Genomic DNA, 12,244 nt, shown 5'->3' with positions numbered 1-12,244 from the left:
TCCAGCCACATTGCTAATGGATTTCAAATGAAAACATTTTATCAAATACATTCCACATTTCATTTAAAAACGTTTAGTTCAGATCTGCCCAAGACTTCTCAGGCTTTGATTCAAGAAATTTGTAAAAGCTACAGATGTACAGGTTTGTCCAGTTGAGAGCTGCAAAACAAGGAATATAATCTGCACTGTGCACTTCCCTTCTGCGTGAGATTTCCCCATTCAATCCCTACGACTGGTAAAAAAAATATATAAGCAAAAAAAAAAATGAAGTTGCATGTGTAGGAAGATTGAAGATGGAGTAAAAAAACAAAATATACAGGTGTAGGGGAAATGCTAAGTCACAGCTTGAACGAGTGATGGAACACCTGGGGGGAAGGCAGGGACAATCTAGGGGAGCTCAGGTGCATGCAATGAAATGAAGAGATCGCTCCTTCCCACACCTCATTTAAGGGTTGGCAGTGGAGGTGAGAGTATTTTGCTAGAGATCCTTACCTGAGGTCTTCTGAAGGTAAGCAGCTACTTTCCTTTATTTCTTTGCTTTTGGCTGTTGTGTTTGAGCTAATTCTTACTTGTTGCAGCCTGGGATCTTGCTGCTGTGCTTTCCATTGCATTACAACAAGAAATGCCAAAATCACTTATTTTAGAATCTGTTATTTACAGAGTAGAAAGACTATCTTGAATTACTCTTTCAATGCTGCAGATATGCTGTTCCCAGGCATCACTTTCCCTGGGCTGGCTGCTCCTGGTCAGCACTCAAGTAGGAGCAGGCTGCTCAGAGCAGCCCTCTGACTTGCCAGCGCCACTGAGGAGAGCCAGCAGAGCCCTTAGGGTGTGGCTAGACCCACCTGTGTTCTGCAGGCCCTATGGCCTGCTAGGAGGCCCAAAAAGTCATAACAAACACTCTGTCCCATGGTTTGGTTGGATGGAATGCTCTGGTTTAGGGAATTCGAGTGCTGAAGATGTGTTCTTGTGGATGTGAGGCCTGTTCCTGCTGAGGAGCAGCACTTGCCCTGGGCTGTGGCTGGCAAGGTAAGGCCTCCTGCAGGCGGCTGCTGCTGTTAATGGTGGTGTTGAAATTTTCTGTGGGGATTGTGTTTGTGTGGGACAGATGGGCTGGGTGATACTGCTGAGCTACATCAATGGGTGCTGTGCTCAATGCTGCTGTGCTGAGGCTTCCTGTGAGAAGAGGCCCTGTGGGTCAGTCAAGGTGCTGCTGTGGCCTGAGCTGGAGGCCTGTCAGAAACCTGAGGAGAAAGGTGTGGGGATGGGTGTCTGCCTGTGTTTCTGACCTGTTTAACAAAGTGCCTCACTGCTGTGGGCCAGATAGGAGAAGGTACTGAAACTGCAAGTCTTCAGAAGGAAGAGCTTAATTTTTTTTCTGAAGAAAATGAAAAAAATATTTCCATCCTTAAACTGGGACCTCTTAGAAAAAGTTTATTCTGGCTCTGGGAATGTCCTACTAGAGCTAACTGACAACAGCTGAAATGAGTGTCTCCAAGCAACAATCACAAATATCTACTGCATTTTTTGTAATTGATTTTAAAATGATATCACTGGTTTCTTTAAAGGCTAATGCTCTCTTTTTTCTTTACTCTAAAGTTCCCTTGATTTTTAACAGCTGGTATGCCACTGCAGACATATACAGCATCAGTGTTAAGAGAGAACCTGAATGAGCCTGCTGGATGTGAATTACTGTAAGCTCTGTGGGAATACCAATTCACACTTTTATTTCAAGGTGTATGGGCATTTTTTGTTTGGTTGTGTTTTTTTTGGTGTGGCTTTGGAAGCTAATAAAAAGGAAATAGCATCTGTTGTAGCAGGGATGCAGCAATTCTTTACTGAAAAGATTTGTAAAGCTTATTAAATGACTAAGGAAAAAATCTAGTATGATTAAGAAGTTGCTCATGTATCAGCTACAGGACAAAGACTGAATGTGGTCTGCACTCTGTCTTCTTGAGCTCAGGTGGGACAATCTGCACACCCGAATTCTTAGAATAGTGAAAGCTTGCCAGTGTTTATTGTTAATTTTAATGAAAGGTTTTGATTGACTGCACAACTCCATAGATCAAATAATCATTAGGAGTCTCATTAGCAGTAAATATTTCTCATAAACAGTAAACACGTGGGTTAAAAAATTTGTGTATGTAGAGCAGAGCTTCATATATGGGACCATATTTGCCATGAAATTAACATCTAACAGATAATGTAATTGGACAAGTCATTCTTCACAAAAGCCAGGCTAGAATCAAGCTGACTTCATAATGAGCAAACACATTGGAATTTATTTATTAAATTAAAACCACACAATATATCACACAAGAACACACATCTGATATTCCAATGCTGTATTTCACAGAGGAAAACTCTCTTGCTGTAACTCTTCCATTTTACTAGCAAAAATCTAGTTTGCAGACAGTTCATTAATGATAAAGACTTTAACTAATCAAAACAAGTCAAATACCTCTCTCAAGCAATAAACCAGTGTTCTTATAACCACACAGACGCACACAGTTCAGAGGCAAGTTCTGCAGCCCTGAAGTAGACACAGCTTTCACAGCAAACTTGTCTGTGTCTGCAGAGTAAGTAAATTTTCATTTATGATTTTTTTACAAGCAAACTTATTTAACATTTTAAATACTTAAAACAAATTTCACTTTAACAAGTATTTACAAAATCTTTACTAAAGATCAACATCCTGCTTAAAGGGTGACCTCAAGGATATATTGTTGCTACCATGCTACAATTTGCACAGAAGGGGCATAAAGGCCATTGCTAGATTTAGAAGGCTTAAACCCTTTGTTGATATAGCATAAGGACATTAACCTACGGAAGGCAGAAGAGGTCAATTTCAGTGCAATTACCCATTCATGACTTATATAAAGTACATCATGATGATGAGTCCAAAAGACTTTTTTGAATTACTGACCACTTAGTTCTTTAAGAACTGATTTCATGGGAAGTTTTCAGGCTATCGCATCTGTCTTCTACTGGTGATATGAAGAAGCTGCATAGGGACCTTCCTCATCCTCCTCCTCTCTAGAAAGAGAACGATCATAAGCATCAGATTAGGAACAGATCATGCTTCAGCCGTAAAGTTGTCACAAAAACGCAAATAACCAGTTTTCCTAGTGTGTTAAAATAGATAAGACTGGCATTTCCTAGTAAGAATAACACTGCTGTATGCTACTGTTCATGACGTATGTCTGGAATTCTCATTGTTTTCAGAACAGAAAGCTGAAAATAAGTAAAGGTGAAAAAGTTCAACATCAGAACATGTACAGTACAGTTCAATGACCCTTTACAGTATTTCTTATTTGGCACTTGTATGAAGGATAAACTAGTAGAAACATGCTGAAGTTCCAGTACTGTTGCTCTCCATCTTTCTTAAAAAAAAAAAAAGTTCTACTTAAAGCCTTCTGAGTGGCAGAGGATGTGGAATGGGACAAACAAGGCCATGATGGGAGCAGTCCATCAGAGCTGTAGCTGTATCTGTGTTTTGCTGCTGCAAGGATATTCCCTGAATTTGTTAATGTATACACCTTGTGTACCAATCAATATTCAGATTGATCACTTAGATTTTATTAGCAGAAGATAGTTGTCTACCATCTCTAATGTAATGACTGCATATACCAAAGTAGTGTTGCTGTTACAAATTCTCAGGAAACTTCAATCTGCTTATTGTTTATTTGGTAACACTGCTATTTTAAAAAGTTTATATGAACCCAATGCAGTGCAATGATCAGTACTAATTCAAATCTGGTGAGCACTCTGGAGATCATTCTTTTTCAGAAGTATATCTTCAAGAATAGTTCAGTAACATAACTTTAGAGCTGCTGCCAATTCTACTGTTTTTGTGAGAACAGACTTCTCAGTTGTTGCACTGTGAGCCTCAAAGGATTTATTTTTAACATTGCATGTGCCTGCATGCAAAGATAAGGTTATTCACATAGCCCAATAATAGCACAAACTATACCAAACCCAATCATGCAGACTTTTGTGTTAACTTCTAAACATCATTAGTTACAACTCAAGCAGCCTAGTAAATTATGCTCATTTTCACAATGCTTCCATTTTTCTGAGTAGTCCAGCCAAAATCTTCTTGCAATACTGCTTTTATCTTGAAACAACTTGTTTAACCAAAACCTTGCTTTCTTAGAGGCTTAATTTTTTCAACATGTAGTTATTGCAGGGCTGTGTGGTGATGGCAGAACCAAATAAATTAGCCTACCAAACAAGACCACAAAACTAGTCCAAGCTGTTCATCTCTGGTACAAGACTGGCATTTGGGTCACAGACCTCTTTGAGAGGTTCCTGTATGTGGCAGGGACATAAAATAGGGGATTGCTTGAACCAATGTGGGGGGAAAAAAATCTTCTGACCAAGGCTCAGGTATACTGTGATAAGGGTTAGAAAGAACAGCTTCTAGCCTTTTATTTCAGGCTGCAGAACTGTGCTAAATGAAGAGACTGACGACACTTATCTCCAAATCAAAGTAATGGTCAGAAAATACTACTATTGCAGATCTTTAGAACTGTACATAGTAAATGCAACTTATTACAGATGGTTTAAAAACAAAAAAGCTTTACATGAAGAAAGATTATATAGCAGTAGCTTTGGTCCAGGGCCCATAGGCAATAACAAGGCAGTGTGCATATGTTTAACAACTGAACAATTTTCTTCCTTCACTTTAAAATGCTTAAAATAGCAAAGTGGTAAGTTGCTGCAATGTCCCCCTTCAGGAAAAGGAATGGCAAAACATTAAAATGTTTTGTAGTGCTGTCTCTTCTTGTATACTGTTGCCACTTAACCCAGCAGGATGCAAGCACAGGAGACCTGCTGCAAGCTATTGCATGTTATTATGGCCTGATGCATACTAATAACTACATCTGTAAGACTGAGCACACTTGCAAATGAGCAAGTAAACTTTAATCCAACCTTTAGATGCTTCTAAACATCCACACAAACAAGGTAGCAATCTAAGCTCATGAACTCAGCCTTTAGAAACCTGAAAATGTGATTCTTCACAGCTATCCTCCTTTGAGTTGTTTTCTTAATGATGGTGAACAATTATTGGACAAATAACTGAACTTGTTACAAATTTCAAATCTTTCTTACTCTCAGATCTAGGCAAGTGAGCACATAACAACATAAGGCTCTGTTCCAGTGCTGCATGCTGGTTAATTACATTGGCTCATATAAGCCATAATGATTAGAATGGCTGTATTCAATTACAGTGTTTCCAAAATCTGTCACTGAAAATGCAGTTGCAGAAAGACATGACCTATCCCAGAAGCACAACAGATGGCCTTAGTGTTCTAGCCTACTGCACTACCCTAAAATATTAAGTATCTTACAAAGACCTTGTATTAGATCTGTTCTTCAACTGGTTGATACAAAAAGCATTGCTAAGCTTAATTTCAGTTTCAGCATCCTGAGACGTATGTAATATCAAGATGAAGCACTAGCATATCCTTAAACTACAAGCTGCTTTTCTGCCATGTGTAGGTAAAATAATAGATATTCTTTCCTAAAACGTAACTACATGAGTTCACATACTACAAATAACTCTTAATAACCATTGCATTTCTTTTGGCCTCCTGAAAAAGTACTGCCCCTCAAAAACAGACCTTACTCCCTTAGGCTGCTCACAGAGCTGCATCATGAGTAAATATGCCTGCTTGGAGAATTCCTTAAGCAGTGATTTCTTGCCAGAGAGACTGTGGATGCCCCATCTTTGATAACATTCATGATCAGGCTGGGTGGAGCCCTGGACAAACTGATTTAGAGGTTGGCAATCCTGCCCATGGCAGGGTGGTTGGATCTAGATCTGTAAGGTTCCCTCCAACCTAAGCCATTCTATGATTCTTAGTGAGACTCCCCAGTAAAAGTAATATTAAATGTAGATCTAACTATATGCTTCATAAACTCTAGGAGTGAAAGGCAGTGAGCACAAATTGAGTAGATCACGTTCTATAGTCTCTGGCACTTGTCTACTTGCACTGCTATTGAAGTTAACTTTAGAAGTTAATATACTCCATTCTTTTGTGAGTACTTAAAGGACTGAGTTCAAGAGTTAGGATTAAAGAAAAAAATCACTAAAAGCAATCCACGTAGCAGGAGACTGTGAAACAGATACCTGTACCTGAGAAAGACACCAAATAAGCATGATCAGAACTGGTGTGTGTATATGCATGAATTCTCGGTGACATTAAGCAATAAAGAATATAAAGGGTGATTTGGTGTGTTAGAACATCTACTAAATCAGGCTCATGAGTATGGTGAGAAGTTCTGACTTGAAGTTTTGAAACAGATAGAAAACTGCAAGGAGAAGCAGACTTTTGCAGTAATGTCACTTGTTCTATTGTATCCATTTTCTATCCAGCAGTGGGGAGCTGTGTGTACATGGAGTGCAACTGATAACAAATTCCATTCTCCTGTTTGTCTTATGTGGCATTTTTCCAAATAAGGCTTGTCCAATTACTAAATTCAATATACTGTTTCCCTCCAATTTTTTCCAGTAACTGAAGCTTAAGTTGCTGGAATGACCCTTTACCTAATTAAAAAAAAAAAAAGGGACTCTAAGCTCCACAACTTTGATCCTCGAAGGTATCAGTATTTGAAGTGAATTGGGATAATGGAAGTTTTGCATTAAACAATTTGCAAAAGCAAAGTATGTATTTGCTGACATAACCTCTCTTCAGATCCCCATAGTAAGAGATGCTAGTTCCCTGCAGGGGTTCCCTCTGTTATTGTCATGAGAAATACTATCACTGTGGCAAATGTTAAAAGGATTTTCTAGGATTAAAATACATAGGAACTTTCTATTCTGTTTGCAATAGAAAATACTGAAGAAGTCTATGTGGGTGGATCCACGAAGCGGGGGGAGGGGGGATGGGGAGGGGAGGGAAGCATAGGGAAAGGAAATAAGATTAAGTGAAAGAAACTGCAGTGTGGAGCATGTTGTGAGTTAGCTTGGGACAGGGGAAACAGCTTCCTGTGTCAGCTTCCATGTAGGCTTTGGCTTAGTACTCTACTATCTTGGAGAAAAGCATTCTAGCTTTCATAGGGTAGTGCTGAAATTCTGTGAGCAATGTATTCTGAGACAGCATTTAACCACCGTGTCAAGGCACCTGCTAGTGGTGTACTGCATGTGTGTCTTGTGCATGATGATAGTGTGGACATGCTGTGGACAAAACAACAGCTGCTGTCTGAGATACACCCACAAAGAGGGTTCAATTTAGACTGAAAAGCTTGTAGGATGAAATGAAGATGCTTAATACTGAAAGTGGCATTTACCTGACACTGTCATCTTTTAGTTTTCTGGCTGCTTGTTTGGATAATTTAATCTGCAAGTCCAGTCTCTGAAGAAAATCTTTGGCAGACAGTTCTTCCGGTGCAGAGGGCAGATTGTCAGCTTCTTGAGGACTGGGAGAAGAACTACTTTCTTCCTGAACTGTCACTAGCCCTTCTTCACAAGAAGGGGAGCTGTCAACCGTTTCATTCTCGGGAGACTCCAGTGAATTAAGTCCATTGAACAGTAATGGTTTCTCTGATATAACAGGAATATTCAGGGTTTTCCTCAGAAATATACAGTCATTAGTGAACAGTTTATTTGCCCTCTTTATTTGTTCCATCTGAAAAAGATAGGAAAAAATGTAAATATTAGGTTTTGGTGAAGCATAAGAAGTTAACTTTCTGAAGTGCTACAGTAACTTCTACTTCCAATAGGATCGTACTTAGCAGTAGGAATGATTTCAAAAAGATTATTTCACATTCAAAGTGACTTTAGAGCTTCTCCCTTGCATACAGACTTGATGCCACACTATTGGTCCTTCCAGAAATCTTGTACTACCTGAAGATGCGTTTCTCATGGTCTTCCAATCTCATTACAGGCTCACGTGAACATTTAGGAAAAAGCAGAGGAGCTGCTGATTTGGATTTACATTAGAGCAAGGCTCAGAACTGCTAACAGCTGCTACAGGGAAACTATTCTGGTGAAAAGCATGCATAGTATAAACAAGGGGTTTATAGTTACATCAAACATTCTTAGGATGGAACAGGGAGCACTACAAACACTGGAAGAGCAGTATATGCCTCATCCATGTCATTTTTTTCTCCATAGCTGATATAAGTTCAGATTTCAGCTGAAGCTTCAATGAGGAGTTGGAAAAAGGATACAAGGCTCTCTAAGCAATATGCAATACAGCTACATAGACTACATGCTGCATTTCTCCATTAAACTGAATTCTGTGGCATGATTAACAAACACTTCTACATCAGAATGCATATGAACCACTATATAACTTAACTATTTTCTGTGCAACTTTTACTCTCTCACTTTTACTCCATAACCTTCATCAGCAAATGCTACATCAAAGCAGAAGGAAGAATGAAGTAGACACATCTTTATCAGCAGTAATGTGTATGAAACCTCAACTGTTCTGTACTTAGCTGAATTCATAATAGCATCTCAAGTTGCTCTACAAAGAACAGGCTGTAGTGTGTGCTTATTACCGCCTCCTTACAAAGAATATTAAGTTTTCACTCATCAAAATTTCCTTTCAAGTCAGTGAGCTAAGCTGACTTTCTATTTCTCAACTGCAATCTTTACACCAGAAAAGACTGTCCACAATTAAATGACTTCTGCTATAACTTGAGCTCAAGACTTTACCAGGAAAAGTCCTAGTCCCCTGGTGACTGCAATAGGCAGTGATCCATAATCATGATTATGCTGCAGTGATAAATGCACTCTAAATAAAACCTGCTTGAAAACAAAGTAACAACAACTGAAAATATTCCTCTCATGCACAACAGCAATGTTATACCTTTATATTAAACTAAAGGGAGTGGAGTTGTGTAAGAATAAAAACCGTTACATCTTGTCATAATAGGAATTTCACTGCTACACTTTTCCCCAGAAAAAAATGCAGAGAGCTGCAAACACTAGCCATTCATTCCTTCAGAGTTTGAAGTATCTTGAGTTTAGCTAATGGACAATGAAAAATTGCTCTGTTTATCTTATGCTTGTCATTTTTAAGCTCTTCTAAACTTTATTCTGCCACTGCTTGGTGTCCTTCCCAATAGCAAGAGAAGTTGATGTGTTAAAGCAGTTCCTTTCTCACACTGAAGATGCTAGCATGGGAAACAGTTTGAAAGCAGTGGAGATGCTAATCTGCCTCTTCTGAATGTGCTCTACCTCATAGCAGATTTGAGAAGAAAATTGAAAGAGCTTCCACATGGTCTGCTCTGGCCAGAGACTGCTTTTGTTTACATAAGAAAATTGGTGAAGGGTGAGGATGTGAATTCTCAGCATGTTCATACGCTCCAGGGTAAGTGATGTGTGGCCACTGGCAGAACTAGAATAAACTTCCGCATGTGAAGTAGATCTGTTGTGTGCAGTAAGACCATCTGCTATACTGCTCTTACAGGTTTGTACAGTAGTAACAGCTGTGATGCTGTATATGGATGAATTTGCTTGGGTCTTGGAAGCCAGATGAGATAGTCATCAAAATAGGAGATTGGCTCTAGAAAGGTTGTATGTTAGGGAGGGTGAGAATATTGAGAACAATGAAATCAAACTCAGGATTGAATTATTTTTACCTATTAAACACACAAAAAATGGTCTATTTGTCAGAGATGATGCAGGCACCTGCAGCAATTAGCTGGCTCAGATGAAGGCACAACTGGATTTAGTCTCTTTCAAAAGTTGAATGACTAGCATCGAGTTTCAGAAACTCCTCAAAGAGGAGATCATTACTGTTCCAGCTCCTGAAAACTAGAAATTATCTTTAGTGCACCTTACGTAGTATAGGGCATATCTCCAAGCTCTTTCCCAAGCAAAGTACCATCAGCATGCCACAAAGGAAGTGTTGCCTGGCTTGATAACAAGATTCATAATAGCATTAGATGCAAGCTTAAATGCCAATTTTCAACACTTCTGAAAGTCAATGGTGTTTTTTGAAGGATACTAAAAACTCACACTTAAAATGCTAGGTTAAGCTCCTCTCTGAAAACAAGATGAAAAATCCTATTTTAACCTTTGATTCCTTCAACAAGGGGACTAGGAAGTCAGTATTTCACCAGGTCCTAAATAATGCGTTGTACTGCTACTCTCTATTCTACTTCACTGCAATACTATCCCTGGTTAATTCTTCCTGGAATACCCTTTAAATACTATCTGGTGACATTTGGAAAAAGACTGTTTATCTGCATTAGTAACAATGAAATAAGAAATATGTCTCTAAAATATCACTTTAGATTCTTGAACACGTTACTTAATGTGCTATATTCTCCTACAACTGTAACATCTACATTCATAGATGTATAGAGAACAGAATTTAACACCAGTTTTCTCTGTGCTAGGAAACTGATTTGTTAGCTAGATCTACAATAGCAAAAGCCTTTTCTCTTAATGTAACTGAAGCAGCACTAATGGGTGAACTGGTGCTGAATTCATCAAAACTGCTTCCCAGCAAAACAAGTAGACTTCTGACTTCTCCCCCCACTAAAAGGGATGCCTTTGTAAGACATAATGGTACTCTGTGTGAACCGGAAACATGATACTAAACACGTGAGCTATTAATTCCCAGAGTTAAATTACCTAAGTGTTCAAAGGAATATCTCATGAACCTCAGCCATGCAAGATTAATAGCATCTGGGGAAGAAAGGTGAAGGGCAGCAGTGGATGAGGCCAAACAAATCATGCTGATCTCTCTCTCTAAAATGTTCTTTCCATCCATCTCAAATTGCTTGTGTCATGACATCTCAGGCACTGGACAGGATGTCTTCTGCTACAAAGTAACTCCCTTTGAGGAAAACCACATGGAGAAACTTACAGAAACGGCAATACTGGAGGCAGTGACAGCCTAAGATAATTCTGATGTTGCACAGCACCCCTTAGTTTTGTACAACTATACGGGGCGTAGGAAGCAAATGTGACTCCTCAAAGGAAGTCACTCCTTGTGTGAACATGTAAGAGCCTTCATTTTGTTTAAAGCCAGCATGTTTGCATGCATTCATACCTTGGGATGAAACCATTAGAGCAATAACAAATGACTGATGGCAGCTAACTTGGCAGTACCCTGAGGGAGATTCCATGTCAGTTTAACCTTTCTGAATTGGAGACTACAGTGAAGCAGCTCTGGTTTCCTAGGCAAAAATACTAGCAACGAAGAAACAACAAATGAGATCTTAAAACCAGCATTTATACTTGAAATGTGTCATTAGCACAGCAAAAGTTTATTTAACGCATCATAGTACAAAGTTATTGTCTGTAAATTAAACGCTTTAGATGGGACAGGTCTGATCCACAACTTCAGCTGAGAGGGAACTGTAGAGTGTTTAGAATAGTTTCTAAAAACTGCTTTAATAATCCATGTATATAATTTTTCTACTTAGTGCAGTGAGCAAATACACTTCTGAATAAAAACATCACTAAATCATTTAGCCCAGAGACTTCATTATGGAAAATGTTACCAAAAATACTTTTTTTTTTTTAATTGGGGAAGTTGATGTTACTTTGCTTGCCTTAGTACTCCACAAAACTTTGTTTTAATGTATACCTATGTAAATCGCAAATGCCAAAAATGCTGTTAATGAGATTTCATCAAAAGTTCCTTAGTATTTAAGGGAAGATAGACATTCTCAAACCTTCTCACAAGAAAGGCTGAATACTGTTGAAGCCTCAGCAGTTTTTGGAGTTGGGAAAGGAAATCCATTATATTCAACCTACTAATTTGGGACTGCGCTGTACCTCTTCTGGAGAGAGCCCAGCTGGAAGGTGCTCTCTGCAGCTGGTGTAAAAGTGACATTCGCTGTGTGCCTGCGCTGTACTGCTGGCTGTACTCACCAACTGCTTCACCCCATGCAGTTGTGCACGTTGGTACCACTGAAATGCTGACAGCCTTCAGGCGCACGGGGAGGTCGGTGAGGTAGGGAGCAACCCGGGGTGTTAGAGGCTGCCAGTAAACCTCACGGACTAGGCTGGGAGAAGCCTTTAACGTGTTCCGTGGGGATGCACTCTCCTTTCTAGTGGATGCAAAAAAGCAGCGCTTCTGAGCCGGCTGGGAGTCAGGTGAGCAGGGGGAGCATTTAGCCCTGAAGCTGTCGGGAGAAAAATCTTTCGGCCGCGGCCAGCACGTTGATATCAACGTAACGTGCTTTCTGAAGATAAATGTAATCGCCGTTCTCTGCAATCTGAGCAGAGCGCGGCGGTGATCAGCGTGCTGCCAGCGCAGATTTCTCC

General features: G+C 39.5%; 1 protein-coding gene across 1 annotated transcript; it reads right to left on the bottom strand.

The window, feature by feature from the left end:
• Positions 1–2,255: 2,255 nt before the first annotated feature.
• On the bottom strand, positions 2,256–11,121 carry LYSMD2 (LysM domain containing 2). Its single transcript, XM_003209444.4, has 3 exons — positions 11,022–11,121; positions 7,297–7,634; positions 2,256–3,036 (listed from the first exon to the last, which is right to left on the bottom strand). The coding sequence occupies exons 2-3, from the start codon at positions 7,632–7,634 to the stop codon at positions 2,985–2,987; spliced, it is 390 nt and encodes a 129-aa protein (XP_003209492.1). The 5' UTR covers positions 11,022–11,121; the 3' UTR covers positions 2,256–2,984.
• Positions 11,122–12,244: the final 1,123 nt, after the last annotated feature.

The sequence above is a fragment of the Meleagris gallopavo genome, chromosome 12, assembly GCF_000146605.3.
Source record: "Meleagris gallopavo isolate NT-WF06-2002-E0010 breed Aviagen turkey brand Nicholas breeding stock chromosome 12, Turkey_5.1, whole genome shotgun sequence".
Classification (NCBI taxonomy): domain Eukaryota; kingdom Metazoa; phylum Chordata; class Aves; order Galliformes; family Phasianidae; genus Meleagris; species Meleagris gallopavo.
The sequence above is the reverse complement of the archived record's forward strand: the minus strand, read 5'-3'. Positions and strand labels throughout refer to the sequence as shown.